Source organism: Gopherus flavomarginatus, chromosome 2 (assembly GCF_025201925.1).
Source record: "Gopherus flavomarginatus isolate rGopFla2 chromosome 2, rGopFla2.mat.asm, whole genome shotgun sequence".
Classification (NCBI taxonomy): domain Eukaryota; kingdom Metazoa; phylum Chordata; order Testudines; family Testudinidae; genus Gopherus; species Gopherus flavomarginatus.
In genome coordinates, this window is record NC_066618.1 from 183675792 (window position 1) to 183692233 (window position 16442).

The 16442-nt window shown below is 42.3% G+C and overlaps 1 protein-coding gene across 6 annotated transcripts in view; it reads left to right on the top strand.

The window, feature by feature from the left end:
• Window positions 1-16442, top strand: part of HIVEP1 (HIVEP zinc finger 1) — a 195533-nt gene that overhangs the window by 39804 nt on the left and 139287 nt on the right. The window contains exon 1 of one of the 6 annotated variants that reach the window (XM_050941561.1): window positions 12627-12681. The exons of the other annotated variants lie outside the window; for them this stretch is intronic. Within the exon in view, the coding sequence (XP_050797518.1) occupies window positions 12663-12681 (19 nt within the window). The 5' untranslated portion in view covers window positions 12627-12662. Of the gene's footprint in view, window positions 1-12626; window positions 12682-16442 lie in introns of those variants that run through there. 6 annotated transcript variants of the gene reach the window in all.

Sequence of the window (16442 nt, forward strand, 5' to 3'; positions counted from 1 at the left end):
CAACGCTTGGTGAATTCTGCTTCACAATTCAAACTGGGGGTCGGGACCTCTCAGGGAGTCATGAGGTTATTCCATGGGGGGTCATTAGCTGTCAACCTCCACCCCAAAGCCTGCTTTGCGTCCAGCATTTATAATAGTGTTAAATATATTTAAAAAGTGTTTAATTTATTAGGGGGGTCGCACTCATAGGCTTGCTGTGTGAAAGGGGTCGCCAGTAAAAAAAAGTTTGAGACCCACTGAGTTAAGGTATATCTAGGCCCTGTCTATGCTACAAAAAAATTGTCGTATTCAGTTTTGAAGATCAGGTCTCAAAAACCATTGCAGGTAACATAACTACACAGGTGGATATGGATAGGGCATGACCTTTTGAAAGCAGAGTCAGGATCTGCACATTTTTGGATTGTAGACAGAGCCCTAGACAGTAATGAGTATGGCTATGATTTGGTCATGGCAGTCACGAATTCCATGACTTTACCAGACCGCTGTGACTTCTTGCGCTTCAGCTGTCAGCAGCTGAAGCCAGGGCTGGAGGCGGGGCTGTGCACCCCTGCCCTGCAACAGGGGTTGGATAGCTGAAACCAGGACCCTGCAGCCCCTTCCTCGCAGTTTGGGGCCGGGGGGCTGCAGCCGGTCTGCGTGCCCTTGTCCAGCAGCTGTGGCCTGCTCTGGAGTGAGGGCTGTGTGCACCCTATGGCTGTGCCTCCTTGCTACATCCCAGTGCCCCCAGCTTCCAGCAGGAACTGCAGCGGGGACTGTGCTGCAGCCGGGGCCATGTGCCCCCCTCACTGTATACCAGGACCATGCGCTCCCCTTCCCGCCCCCCCCCGTCTCCGGCCGGGGCTTGGCAGGGACTGCAGTTGGGGCTACACACCCTTGTCCCGCAGCTGTGACCAGCTCGGGGGGGGAGGGGGAGGTTTGCATGCCCCCCTCCCCGGTGGGGGTGATGAAGCCAGGGTTGTGCCCCCCTCCATGGTGGGGGGCTCGGCATGTCAGTTCTTCTCTCCCCCCTCACCCCCCTCATGAGACTCCATTCATCCCCCATACTTAGCCCTGCACCCGATTATTTTTAGTAAAGTCACGGACAGGTCATGGACTTTGTGAATTTTTGTTTATTGCCCATGACCTCTCTGTGACTTTTACTAAAAATAACCGTGACAAAATCTTAGCGTTTAATAATGAGTAGACCAATAATATAGTTACAGTGGTGTTCTGTTATGACTAGGTGTGTGCCAGAAGAGCCTTAACTCTGAAGACACTTGCATTTTCCAGACTGCTTGTAAAAGCTGTGTATGTACTATGTATGTACCCAAGGTATGTGTCTATTGTGGAGATCTTTGCCCTCACTCCAGCCACTTTATGCTGGAGAACCCAGATTTCTCCTCCCTTGTTAAAAGCATGTGGAGAATTCCTCTCCCTGGTGTAGGGGAAGGACCGCTCTCTCTTCTCACTGGTTTGTGAAATGAGGATTTGCCACACAGGTGAATCCGAAGTAGGATTAGCAAAATGAGCTAGTTCCTGTATGAGGACTCCCAATTGTCCTGTGTGTAGGAGCATGGATTACTCAGTGCTAGTTTCTATTGCCCATTTCGCTGCTCCCCCAAGCACGTTCATACTTCTGTCTTCCTTCCAGACTCTCATGCTTGGAACGCTCTCCTGATTTAGACCATAAAGCCATTACTCTGTCCTCCTTTGCATCTTTGTGCCAGACTCACTTTATTCATAGTATCTTTGGGAAAGTGCCAGCTGATAATGGCAAGATGGATTGGGCAGTAGGGACTTCTAATAGCAAAATAATTTATTGGACTCTTGTGGACACATATTCCTATTGCTGTTTCCATTGCCCTTCCTTCTCTGTACTACTTCAGTGTTACAATCACTTGTTGCATCTTGTCTTTATTAGATTGTGGATCTCCAGGGACGGTCTCTCACTCTGTGTTTACCAGGGCTTTGATCCTGATTGGGACTTCAACAGATAATTAACAGCAATAAAAGATCTGTTCCGCCTCTGATGGATTCCCCTTCTCAGGGAAAGTAGGATAAAAAAGCCTCTTCTTCCCCAGCCTCAGCTTCTTTTCCCCACTAGGAGTAGTAGGAAAAAAGAGATGGCAATTTTTGCTTTTGGCTTCCTCTCCTCTCTAGGATCCACACGGCCAGCTCTCCCTTCTAAGGATATTGGGAGAAGAAAGGGAGTCAGTCCTGCCAGCAAAATCTCCTTCTTAATGGAATTAAAAAGAGAAGCCCCATGGGCCAGATTGGGACCCTCAGGGCTTTGGATTGCCCCCCCATGGCGTCATGAACCCCGCACTGCTCTCAGAAGCGGCCGGCACCACGTCCCTGTGGCCTCTGGGGGGGAAGGAGGGGAGAGAAGGCTCTGTGCATTGCCCTTGCCTCTGGGCACCACCCCCCGCAGCTCCCATTAGCCGGGAACGGGGAACTGCAGCCAATGGGAGCTTCGGGGGAGGTGCATGGAGGCATGACAAGGGCTGTGCATGTGGAGCCCTCCACCCCCCACTCCTGCAGGGGCCACAGCGCTTCCTGGAGTGGTGCTGGTCTGGGGACAGGGCAGGCATGCAGGAAGCCTGCCCTGGCCCCAGTGCGCCCCACTGCCACCCTGGAGCCGCTTTAGGTAAGTGGCACCAAACTGAAGGCTGACCCCCTCCTGCACCCCTCCCCCCAACTCCCTGCCCTAAGGCCCTTCATATACCTCACACCCCTCCTGTATCCCAACCCCCTGCCCTGAGCCTCCTTCTCTGCCTCAATCCCTTGCCCTGATCCCCTTCTTGCACACCGCACCTCCTCCCTCACCCTCCCAACCCCCTTCCCCAGCCCTGCATACAATTTCCCCATCCAGATGTGGTCCTCGGCCCAAAAAGTTTGCCCACCCTTGTCCTAGGCATTGTTCAAATGAGCAAAACAGTGTCTGCCTCAAAGAGCTTACAATCCAAATAAACATGACAGACTAAGGGGAAAGTGAGGTGACATACATGCAGAGTAAAGATGCTCAGCAAACATCATGTGTAAGGATACAGTTTTGACACAGATTCCATGACTCTAACAGACCTCCATGACTTCTGACTCGGGCTGGAGCAGTCAGCCCCCCATAGCAGCGGGGCTTGGGCTAGGGCAGCCCACCCCCCACATCAGCAGGACTGGGGCTTCTGTGATTTAGTGTTCATTGCCCATGTTCTGCCCGTGAATTTTAATAAACATTTCTGTGTCAAAATCTTGACCTTAATCATGTGTCATACATTGGTGAATCCATTGGTGAATCCATAGGAAAGTCAAAACTAAACAGGACACAGATGTACCAAATTTCTTCCCCCTGCTGTGGGAAAACTCCTCCTCCCATCACCTTCCTGTTGATTCTTGTCTTGCTCATGTGCCTGAGCCCCCAAACTTCTTACCAAATCAGGCAACCTAGTCTGCCCTACAGGTAGCCAGCCGACAACAATCAGCTATATATTGCACTAACTCTGCCTTAGACTCACGGCTCATGGCCAGATTGTAGCTGGTCCCAACTCCAGGGTTTCAAGGAGTGGGAGTTCTTAGTGGATCTCTATCCCTTCTTGCATCTCTAAACAGTGTGGCTGGGGAATATAAGCCCTACTCACTTCTAGTGCCCCATTGGACTAGCTGCTTGAAAGCATAGGTGCCAACTCCGTGGGTGCTTCGCACCCACCAGCAGCCAGCTCCCCACCTCCCACCCAGTGCTTCATGCCTGCTGTGATCAGCTGTTCCACAGAGTGCAGAAGGTGCTGTGAGGGGGGTGGGGGAGGAGTGAGGATAGGGCGTGCTTGGGGGAGGGGGTGGAACTGGGTGGGAAGAGGCAGGGCAGGAGTGGGAAGGGGTGGGGTGGGGACTTGGGGGAAGGAGTGGGGTAGGGGGAGGGCCTGGGGCTTGAGCACCCCTGGGTCCCAGAGGAAGCCTGTACTTGAAAGGGCTTGGAAGAACAGGGTTACATCACATCACGGGAGAAGGGAAAGGATGTCTCACAGAGTAAGAGGAAATTGGAGATGGCATAAGAATGGGGAGATTGAAATGGAGGAATGGATGATGAAAATTCATCATAGACTAAGAAACAAAATAAATATTGCATTGAATAGAAAGAGCAGAAAACATGAGGAACTTGGTAAATTTAAAAAAGAAATGTTTTTATGAAATCTGGTGCCAAAAGGATTTCAACGAAACATACATTGGTGTTTGATTTAAATGTTGGGGACATGACCTGGCTATGGATATAAGATGGGTACAGAAAAACCAATATTCTTGCATATAGAGAGGGAGATAACTTGCTGTTTTATGCATTTTTGTTTGTTTGTTTGGGTTTTTTACATGATCAGTGCTGACATTTGGCGTGTTTACATATTTTTAATGTGTGTGTCTGGGAAAAACACATTGTCAAGTTACTTTTAATTACTAAGTAAATTCAAATTTTTGTGTGTGTGAATAAAATTTCCTTTGAAAGGTCTTAAAATCTTCTAAACTGCAGGAAATATCATTATTTTAAAAATTTCCAGAGAAAAAGGTGACTGGATCCCCAATTTTATTTGTTGTTTTTCCATCCATTCTCTGTTTTGATCAAGTCTAAGTGATGATGCTTATAAGCACCATAAACTGAACATTCTTGCTTACTTTTGTTTGAATGGCCATGGGCCTGCTTGGAGCCATAACCACCTTACAGATAAATTACATGGCATGTCCCCATTATCCACTTTGTGCTATATCCCATCAGCATCCAAGGCCAAGATCTGTCATGATGGCTAATATTGGTGAACTTCTCTTCCTATTTTGATGTACTTAAGCCACTCCCAACAGAAACTATATTGTTCCCAGGAGAATGTGCAACCACTTGTACTAACATTTAGTCTTTCTACACTATGCTTACTTACCCAAAGCTCTTTGAGTATGGAGGCTGAATACTAAAGAACTCTTATGACATTTATGCTATTTAAAACTTGCCACACACGCACAGTAAATGTTTCCTTTAAAATGGGTGGAGAGGAGGCGGAAATCCCTACTAATTTAAAATAACTTATTTTCCAGATTGGACAAAAAAAACTGTTGGTCCTCACTGTGGGCTAAATGCCTGTAAAATTTCACTACTATAATTTTTTCCAGTAATTCCAAAGACTATTTGTTCAGCTGGTTTTATTCACAGCAACATTTATTAGGGCTCTTTTATAAAGCTAGGTGGCTAAAATATAGGTTTTACAATGCTGGGGTGATGTTCAAACAGCTTTTCTCATTCATTATGTGACTTTTGGAGGGTCGGGGGGGGGTAAATTGTACTGTGGGTGAACATCCCATGGAGGAATATTAGCAACTTCGTACTGTTGAGTCAGTGCATGTTGCTGGAAAATGGACAGAAACAGAGTAGTTACTGTAGAGAATGCTGCAGGAATTCACCTTCTATTATTTTAGACTGGTTATGGACATTGAGCCCTTTCTAACAGGCCTGAGGCTGTTTATGAATATATGTGTGGTATTTTCAGAGATACACAGAGCTGTTCATGTTAGAGATGACAAGAGGAAAGACTCTCTTTGGTTGGTCCCCTGCCAGAGTTGACCAGCTATTGTGGGAAAAGGTGTAGGTGACAATTTGCCTACTCCTCAGTTGACTGCTGCCATGGAGATGGGCAAAGTAAATTTCCTGTAAGCCAGAACGTTAATCAAATACTGTTTATTAGTTTGCCGAGTTTGAATCAGCTTCTAGGTGATAGCCCACAGAATCTGATTGATTCTCCACAGTTTTTGGCCTATCTTTCTCCTTTGGTGTTCTACTCTGAAAATCCTTGTCTCAGAAACTCAAAATAGAAATGTTTTTAAATTAACATTTTTTCCACTTATGTCATGTAGGATTTTTTTATTAATTTTTCTAGAAATAGAGACAGTTGCATTGACAGCATGGTTCTCAGCTCCTATGTGCTATGAGGTGCTTATCATAAACACATGTACTGATACTATTCTTCTCTGTGAAGGAGGGAACAGTGTTAGAGTTTACCAGCTACTTTGTCTCCAAAGAGCTTTACCTTGTTGAATGCATTATTTGCTATTAATGTATTGTTTGAGTGTTAAAGTTAATAATGGCATTGTTTTCAGAAGTGCTGAGTACCTACAGTTTCTCTGTGTTTTATTTATTTCCGTTTAAATAATTTAAAAAAAGAGATGCCTATACAACAGTCTAGGTGCCCTAACACATAATTAATACTACCTCAAAAGCACAGTGGCATTAAAATAGTTATTCAAGAAGGAACTCTGCTAGCCTGCCATTTACAACAAAAGCGCCTTTCCACCCTTTCGTTATCCTGGGAATCATATCCTCAGCCCTCTCCAAAAACCCTTTTGAACAGATTTTTTTTATTTATTTATTTTTTTACCCAATAAGCCTGTTTGTAGGATCAGAGTTTTAAAATATGCTGTTCGCTTTATAGTGTTCTAACTATTTTATATGTATTGTGTTAAAAACAGGGGGGAAAACTGAGTATGACTCTTTACTGGTTTATCAGATTGTACAGCTAACCTGAATTTGTGAGAATTACTTGCATTATAAGGGAGCAACATTTTGATGCACTTTGGCTGAGTATCAGAAGGGTCTTTGTCCCTGGTTACTTATTGGTCAAGTCAATAGTAAATTCTCTAGGCATAAATATCAGAGTTTGTTCTCCTGTACAGTAAAGTGTAGATCATTCATACAGAAATGGATACGTATGAAATTGTTTTTTCCATGTATATTTTAAGTAAAACATTGACATAACTGTCAAGCTAATACATCCATTACACTAATGTGACTTAATATCATTTTGTAAGGAATTTCTGTGACATGAGCATTTCTAAGACTTTTTACTGCATTTACTGAAACCAGTTTTTTTCATGAAGTAACAGTAAGTTGCATACTAAACACTTCTTTACTTTGTCTTGTAGAACCTCTGAAGAATAAATTGTAGGATAGCCTAGACAGAGACAGGGTATCCACCTCAAGGATATCATTGTTGAGTCATACAACTGATCATTCTTTCCTTAATTCGCATAACATTTGATGTATGTCATAGGGCAATCCCACTTGGAATGCCCTCTTGCAGCAGACCACAGCAGGACACGTGTGCCTGCCTCATTTCCCCTCTCAGGTAACTCAATAACCCTATGCAAGGCTTATCTTCTAGTCAATCAACATGGTTTATTACTAGAACATAATTCAAAACAGTCCATAATAAAGGCCCCACACACATAGTTTGTTTCTCGCCCTAGTGTAAGCAGTCATCAGTACTCAAGATATCTCATCTCTTGATGCCCATGTGTCACAAATTGTCACTTTAAACCATGCCTGGACTCTGTCAGTGCTCTCGTATGCTTGTACCAGGACAGCCATCCCAACCCTTCCAACTGGAGTGCAACCCTAGTCTTCCAAAGAGGAACCCCTTTTCCAAGAGGAACTCCTACAGCCTCTCAGCTGCAAAGCATCCTGCCAGGAGAGTATCCTTCACTCCCCAAGTCCTCTTAGGGATTCCTCTGGGTCTGGCTCTCTGACCCTGGAGATGTCAGCGGGTAAGATCCTCTGCTGCTCCACTGCCTTCAGGCTTTTGGCTCTTGGAACTGGTTCTCTTGCTTAGAACCCACAGGCAGCTCCCACTGCTGCACCTCTTGGCCTCATTCTTCTCCATCCCTCTGGCCTTGGCTCTCTGGCTTGAGGACACCAACTAGCATTTCCCTCTTGCTGACCTTTTGCCCTCAGACTCCTCCCAGGAACCACTTTCTGCTTTCTTCTGGGACTCCTCCAATCCCCCATGTCTCTGGCACCTCTCACCTGCCCTTCCTGACTGAACTAGTCTTCTCTGACTCACTGGGCCCTTGATAGCTCCCTGTCTGCTGCCCTGCCTCTTAAGTGGCCAAACAGGAACATCTGTTCAGGCACCAGTGAGCTGGACCTACTTTATTTACCATGGCCAGCCACTGTGTGACTGTGCAGTTTAAATATTCTTTGGAATTTGATATTTTTAGAAAACGTGAGATTTTTTAACCTAAATTTAGCATTTTGTAAAGATGCTCATTTTTCTTTAAGATACATAATAGGTTTGAGGAAGAGATTACATTTCTTCCCAAGTCAGAGCTAGCAGATGGTGATAAGCAAGCAGATGAGGTTCTGAAATAGTCACCACCTGGGAACTTCAGTCATCTTCATTCTGGAAGGTACAAATCAGTTTAAGCCTCCTTCCTCTTAAAGATGTTCTACTTTTACTGATATTTTGCTTCAGTGGGTTGACTGCATCTCAAAAAAGAAAATAGTATTTGCTATTCCTGTTGCTAACTTCTCTATCTCTGCAACAGATGTTGAAAGCATGTTTCTTCTTCATTAGATCTTTTAATAAAGCTATCTTGAATTTACATATGCTTTAAATTTGCTGGGGCACTCTGTTTATATATGATTCAAACACAGCTTTTGTTAAATCTGGTTACAGCATACTGTAGGTTAAAGGGAAAAAACATATTAGTACTATTTTTTTTAAATTCTTCTCAACTATTTATTAGAAACAATTGTAAAACCACTTCGATCCATCCACAATAGCTCTTTAAACTGTGTTAGAATCTAGTGTGAACTCTATTTATATGTAAATATCTATGTTTAAATACTTAGAGGACCTTGATATATTTTCTTTCATCTGAAGTATCTTAAGTTGTATTTCATTTCCTTTGTATCCCTGCCACAGTTTAACTACATTTACCTCTGCAGTGCAGTACGGCAGCTGTTAACTACCCAGAGCTATACTGTACAACAACTTAGAGCAGAAAATGAAGTAAATCCTATTCAAATGAAGCTTTAAGAGGAGTTTGGAATTTAACCAAGATGCTGGAGTCAGCTGTCTTTTGATACAGCTGGCCCTGAGTAGATCCTGGATGGAGTGGCTGGTGTGGCCCTGAAAAAAAGGCATTATTGTTTCTGAAATCTCAGAGGATGTTCGGGAATAAATATCTCGTCTTCCCAAGAGAGTTCTGATATGTGGCTTTACTCCATTACTCCTATCGCTGTTTATATATTGAAGGCCAATGGGAGTATTAGTGAGACTATTCAGGCTGAAGCATGATCAGCAGGTGGATGACAAGTATATCTTGTTTTTTTCAGCTCTAAATGGCATGGTGTGTTAGCTTTCCTGGAATCTTGAAGATCCTTTGAAAGTTATAGCTGATTCAGAACACATCTACCTACCTGGAAACACCAGTTCTCCTGAAACTTCATAGGCTTCCCATTCACTTACAAATGCAATTCAAGGACTTGGCTTTGTCCTATGAAAAACTTTGGGTCCCAGTTGTCTGAAAGAGTCCTCCTCTCACTGTGTACTATTTCTGTAGCTGAGATTAACAGAGGTGCTGAATTAAGTTGAATGATAAATACAAAACACATGAGGGGTAGAAGAAGCAGATAAAGCATACCAACAAATGGGCTGATTTCTTTGTGTTTAGCCCTTCCTCATCCTTGTTGAAAAAAACCTTTGCCTTTGCATTTGTTGTAACCTCGGAAATCCACACTTTGAGTGAAGCATAACAACACCCTGTATCCACTCTCTATCCCCTAATGCCAGCCTCCTTCATGTTCTCCCCTTTCCTTTCTGTCTGTTGACTGGGCTTAGTGACGATGAACACAGTCCATTGTGAGGAAAAAAGTTCTGCTGACATCTCCACACATCTTGCCACAGAGTTCTCTGCTGGGGTAGTGTTAGCAGAGCCCCCCCAGAATACTGAGTCTTGAAGTTAATGTTCCGTAGAGATGAATGGGACATTTCATTCTCCCCTCTCCCCCATCCCCACGCTCCCTTTGGAGCAGTTGTTTCTGGCTGTGTGCAGACTCAGGCAGACACCTCTCCATTGAAATAAACTTATTTTTATTTTACATAAAAGATGAGGCTCTGATTATAATCTCATGCTTTGGGCTTGGCTGGAGAGGTCTGGAGCCGCTTCTTTCTGCTTCTTGGTGCAAGGATAATGCAGAGGGGATGACATATCTGATCTCCTCTCTTCTCTGCTGAATTGCTCCTGCTATTATCTAGGGGCTTATCAGAATCCACCCCTGCAAGGACGAAGTTCGTGGGATACCATCTCCCTGTGGGGGTGGTGAAGGTACCTGAGACGGTTCCCTGCTTGTGGTTCCCCTAACTCTTTCCAGGGAAAGAGGTCAATTCCCCACCTCTTGGATTTCCTTTCCCAACTGGGGACCCAAGCATGTAAAGTCAGAGCCCTTATGACCAGAGCAACCGTCGTGATCCTTGGGGCTGGTAGTCTCAGTCTCCACTTCCTCAGGAATCTTCCTGAGGGTAAGATCACTGAGCAACCACGTTGTTCAGCACCAAAGCACCCTAATGAAGTAACTGAGAGGCCACTTTTTCCTGTATGTTCCATTGTCCATTTAGAAGAGGATGTCTCAGAATCAGGGCAGAAGGAAGAGGAACAGATGATAGGTATTCCTATTACTAGATGACTTCTTGGTCATTCTTTGTTTCTTCCTCTTTATAATTTCCACGAGATGATGGTGCATTAAGTTCAGGTCTTGATTGTGTGAGTTGCTGCAGGCCAGGAAAAGGCATCCAAATTCTTTGACATCTCAGGGGCAGAACATAAAAATGTTTCTCCTATTAATGAAAGGCTGGCCAAGAAGAGCTTGGAGCAACCAGGTTTTAGTGTCATCTTCTACCAGGATACTTATCTGTTTCAAGTCCTGCAGTAGTAGACTTGCTTTTCCCCCACATCTCCTATTCCAGGAACTTTGGTCTTTGTTGCCTCAGAACAACATAATAAAAGGAACAGAAAAATTAAATAAAAGCATCACCCTTCTAAAGCATCCATTATAGCGTTCAACTAAAACTCTGATTGGCATACAAAAAAGAGTTAATCTGGCCTGTAGTGTTCTTTAAAGTTCATAGCTTGTTATATCAGTGCTTGATGTCATCTTTACCTATGTGTCAGAGAGTGGGTGTGTGGTTGGTTTGTGTGTTTAGTTTTTGGTTTTGGGTAGTTGTCATTTATGCTAAAAAGGGAGTCCTGCGCCATTAGAGGTAATGGTGGCCTTACTTCATCTGGCAAACACCTGCAATCCATAATAGCTGAAATATATTAATAGATGAGAATATCGTAGAGCTTTACGTCAAAAAGGAACTAGTGGATGTATCATATCAGCTGCTATATGTAACTCTGTCTTGGCTTGTGAACAAGATGTCAGGGAGAATTCCAGACATTTCTAGCCATCTCTGCTATTTTCATGTGCTAACTTTTTTTTTCCTCCTAAAAGAGGCTCTTTCATGGGGACACATTGCAGTCTATTGATCTAAAAATATAAAGAAAATAAATGTTTTGTAAGGAAAAAGCTTGTAAGTCTAAAATAACACTTCATCTTCTGTAGTCTATTTTGGGTCTAGTGGTTTAATTTGAAAGCAGAATTATGTGATATGAAATAAAATGATATATTGTTTTGTTGCTTCATAGCACATATGGAAAAATCAGGCCAGTATATCTTTGCTATAAGGCTCTGATAAAGAAGAGAATACCTATTCAGAGCAGCACTTAAGTATATATTTACATCCTTCAAGGGAATTTAAGACTAAGATTAAACTTAAGCACACATTTAAGTGCTACCCTGAATAGGGATGGATTTAAGCACGTACTACTTAAGCCTCCATTCAGGAAAGCACTGAAGTTTGACTGCTATTTATATATGCTTAATAGTCCTTTGTTATAACTTATAAGTCTTTTTGTCTTGTTTGTTGAAAGGTGCCAGGTTTAAAGATTTTTTTTTCCTACTTATTTTTAGCTTGCTTACTATGGCCCTGATGCTGCAATCTGATCTGCATGGGTTGACCTTCAGTGGTTCTCCATATGGGCCCTGGGGTCCACCTACTTAGGTCACATTTCAGGACCAAGGTCCATATCTTGTTTTCATCTTTAATTTTTGCCCTTTGAGGGTTTAATTTATCATTTTATTAGGTTCAGAAAATTAAAGTCAATTCAGATGCAGCACTGACTTACTGGGAAAAAATGTAAATATCCTAGTAAATTGCTTTGGTGTTAAAAACAAAGTTTTCACAGTTTAGATGATATATTTGTGGGTTAAATTTTAACATTCAGAAGGTGATTGGTGGCAGTATCCTAAGGTAATCAGTATCCGCAATCCTAAAATAGACATTGTAAAAATTTTTTGTCTACAAGAATATCTCTGTGAAGGATAAAGAATATTCTGCTGAAGTACTTGTTACATGAAAATATAGGGAGGAAATCTGTTGTTGAAAACATTGGTGCATTATCCATATGTACTTGGGTTGTAGCTCTAATTTCTATGTCTGCTTTAAGCTGTTTCTCATCCAGCAAAATGTGACTTGAGATATTTGAAATGTAAGGGAAAAGAAATATAGACTACTGTTTCTTTAAGGGAGAAACTAAATGGGGAGGGGCGAGAGTGGTGTTTTGACTGCTGACATTTGTGGCCTTTTGGCCGTGTTTCATACTCTTTTCGCTTGCGTAAGAGGTAGACTGTCTTTACTGTAGCTACTGTTGCCATGGCAAGATAGCGGGGGAGGATTCCTAGGATCCCATAGCCTGTGAGAGATTATGTTTTAGAATTGCACTCTGAATATAATGTGATGTGGCAGAGTAATTCAGGTGTGCTGTGGCACAGATAATGAGGGATGACCTGTCAGCTGTCTGGTAACGTGACAATTAAAATACTTCTTATAGGCATAATATTAAAATAAAAATAAAGCAATGCATGTGACTTAGCTTTGAGAGTAAAGAGGATTATGTTTATTTGCATGTTGGCTGTGTTTTTAAGATGTGACAGCACCTTGTACAAGGTTGGTTTGCACTGTTTGGCAGGCTTTAATGAAAAGGGGATTTATACATATTGATACTTGGTGCTAACATCTGCTAAGGGTCTAACTGTCATGTAGCAGAATTGGATTTGTTCTAACTGTAATCTGCAGATTTGATTGTTATAGTGAGTTAATTTTCTTTTATTTTCTTATTTAATCATACAACAAAAGCTGTGTTATGGTGCTGACATAGATATATATCCTAAAAATGTTATGCTGTAACATGTAAACAGCAAGAAATCTAACTGGCTGACGTTAGCAAACATTCGCTCTGTGCTACAGGCAAATTATTTAGCAGTCTAGGTGAGAAAACAAGTCATTGATGGATATTTTAACATGAGTGGAAGGAATGACAGGAGCAGGTTTATATGTCTGCTTATGTAAGTTTTCTTTTAGTTATTTTTAATAATTAATGTTTTACGCCCATACTCACTGGGCATCAGAGTGAGAGAGACTGTTATTAATCAGGTCTTTTAAAGCTTTTGAGTATTTGTAGTTCCCTGCCTTTAATTCCTAGAAACAGGTAATCGTTTATTGATTACTGTCATTGTAGTCTCTTCCTTTGCTGCTGCCAAGGAAAATCATCACTGTGGGCAGAAACTTCATAAATAATGGGACTTGATTTTAACTTTGAAAAAGGAAGCCGGTGGGAGACATTTTTTATTCTGAAAATATTTTCTTTGGGAATATATTTCAAAGAGACAGAGAGAGAGGGCCATAACTGGGTTACTAATATTTTGCAACTTATTTTTCTGGCAATATGATGATCAGAGAAAAATCTAAGTAAATGTAACATACTTCAGTTGTTTTTGCAAAAGCTAGGCGAGAAATGGGTTAGAATGTAAGGGAGTTATTACTGGGAAATGAGCTTACATTACACCCACAGGGCATTTACTGTACATTAGTTATAACCATGTTGTTTTTGTTGTCTGCAGTTAATTGAGTAATTTCTTCCATGACAGAAACTGCAGGCTAAGCATATTTGGTTTGAGAGGCAGTCTCTTGAATCTAGACAGCTTTTTCTCTTATTATAATAACGAACTCTTGTGAGTCACATTTTATAAACCATGTGTATGAATTCTTGAAATATACCAGTGGGGGTTAATTCCCTGTTAATATAAATAGCCCAAAACAGCATTTCATTGTATTAGAATTGTTCTAAAATTGTTATTAGTTGCCAGGCTGTTCCTTGCAAAAAAGTGTATATTTGATACACATGAATAAAGGAATTCAGCCTTTGTAAAACTTTTAGGGTGAAGAAGAGAAAAGTAGATTAATGAAATGTCAAAATAGATAAATGTCTTTTGTATAAATAGGTAAAGCCTGACTTTTTTAAAAAGTTGCATAGCTTTTAACATTCACTTTTAAGATCAAGGTAAAATCTTTATTTCCAAGTTCCATTGAGGCAACCTACCAGAGCATTTTTTCATGCAAGCTGGATATTTATTATATGAAAACATTTGAAAAAGCATTTTTGCTTTAATTATTATTTTCTCATTTCTGCTTTGTGTGTGTCTATTTTCTAAAAATGTTAGAGGTTAGACTATGCTGCATTTGAAAAATGAGGTAAAATAGCTTGACCAGAATATAGGCATATGAGCAGCACAGTGGAACATCAGATTTATTGCAGTAGTGTTATGCAATAGTTCATCATAATCTGGGCAGTGCAATAAAGAGATGAGAAACCGTTTTTGATGATGATTGAATGCCATGGTACAGTAATGGAGCTAATTTATAGTCAACTATAATGTTAGTAACTGAAAGTATGCTGAATTTTAATAGTTCTGTTTTAAAAGCTTGCTACGGTGTTTGATTAGATTATATTGTTAGGCAGTTGGAATGTTTATTTGGTATACCAGGCATGCTTTTTGTTAAAGATACTTTCAGAACTAGCATTTTCTTCATATAATTTTATCTTATGTGAAGATAAGAGAGCATGTTTACTGAACGAATTTAATGCGATTTAAACATTATAACGTTGCTTGCTTGTGTACCTTCTTGGTTGAATACAGATTAATTTGCAAAATTAACTGAAAAATAACTGCCTGTGCTGCAGTTCCATACAAAATATAATCATGCTTTTTATTATTTTTTGTAAGGGTTTTTTCCTATACATATGTGGGTGTAATTTTTTTGTGAAAATAGGCAACTGCCTTTTAACAGATGGGAATATTTTACATTTTGATACTTTTTATATTAGTCTTGTTTATTGTGTTTTAAGATGCAGTGTTGTTTGGCAACAATAACATTTGTTTATTTAAAGACTTATCATGCACACCAATAACATTTTTTTTTTTTAATTCAAAAGCCTCCTTTATGTTAAATGTTTCAGCCTGAGACTTGATAAGTTAATGGCAGTTACCTTGGCAAACTGTAAAACAAATGAAGATGGATGATCCTTGACCTTAAAATTATTTTTGGCTGGACTGGGCATATACAGCTGAAAGTGGAGAATTAATTGCTGTTCTTTTGGCAGCAAGCTTTGACAGGGTAGGATTTTAATAAATACTTCCTCTGTAAAGGAAGTGACACATGCCCCATCTTCTGATTTGATTCTGAAGTCTTTCTAAAACTCATTGGATTTGCATATATTTCTGATCAATATAATGTGATGTGATTACATGGTTGGTGAGATGAAGGAAGTTAGGAGACTAAGGGACTTAGCCAGCTAGTTTGCCGTGGAGCAAGGCAGGAAGATGGGGTTGTTTTTGTTTTGTTTTCCTCCTTGACTTGTAGGTACAAGGAAGAACCTACAAGGGGCAGAGGCAGCAGGCTTGTATAATTTTTGGTGGTGCCCAGAATAGATCCAAGTCCTGACTTCCCTGCAGCGGCTCTGTAAGTCGATATATATATATATAATGTAAAAATGAACTGGAAATAGTAAGCATTTAACAGTTTCCGTATACTGCACAATGTGGGATGGGGTGGGGGGGAAAAGGGTTTGGGGTGTGTGAGGGGGCTCAGGGCTAGGGGAGAGGGTTGGTGTGTGGGGGGATGAGGGCTCTGGCTGAGGATGCAGGCTCTGGGGTGGGGTTGGGGATGAGGAGTTGGGGATGCAGGCAGGCTGCTCCTGGGCTGGGGCCAGAGAGGAGGACTCCACAGTCCCCCCAGCCCTCTTTCTCTCTCCCTACCCCACCCTCCCATCAGCACACTCACCTGGCACTGGCACTGCACATGCTCCAGTGGGCCAGGCCCCTCTGAGGTCCAGGAAGCCCCCTCGCTTCCCCTGTGGTGGGTGTGTGCCAGAGGGGAGGGGGCTGTCATCACATGTGGCCTCCTCCCTTGCTGCAGCCAGCTGCCCTCATGGGGGATAGGGCTACCCCTTGTCCAGCATGGGGCAGGAGTGGTGGTTGCGAGCGGGTGGGGAGGTCATGGATCATATGGTCGAACACTCACCTAAGCCTCAGCAGCTGCTCAGGTGAGGTCTAGACTCCGTCTCCCAGAAGCCCCCTCGGCATCGCCTCCTGGTGGGGGCCAGGGGAGGGCTGCCAATCGTGTGCACCTCCTTCTTCTGCAGGTGCAGCAGCTACCTCAGCCCGCTGCTGGTGCCGTTCTTGTGTTGTAGGCAGCAGCAGCCACCAGCGGCAGCGAGGGGGC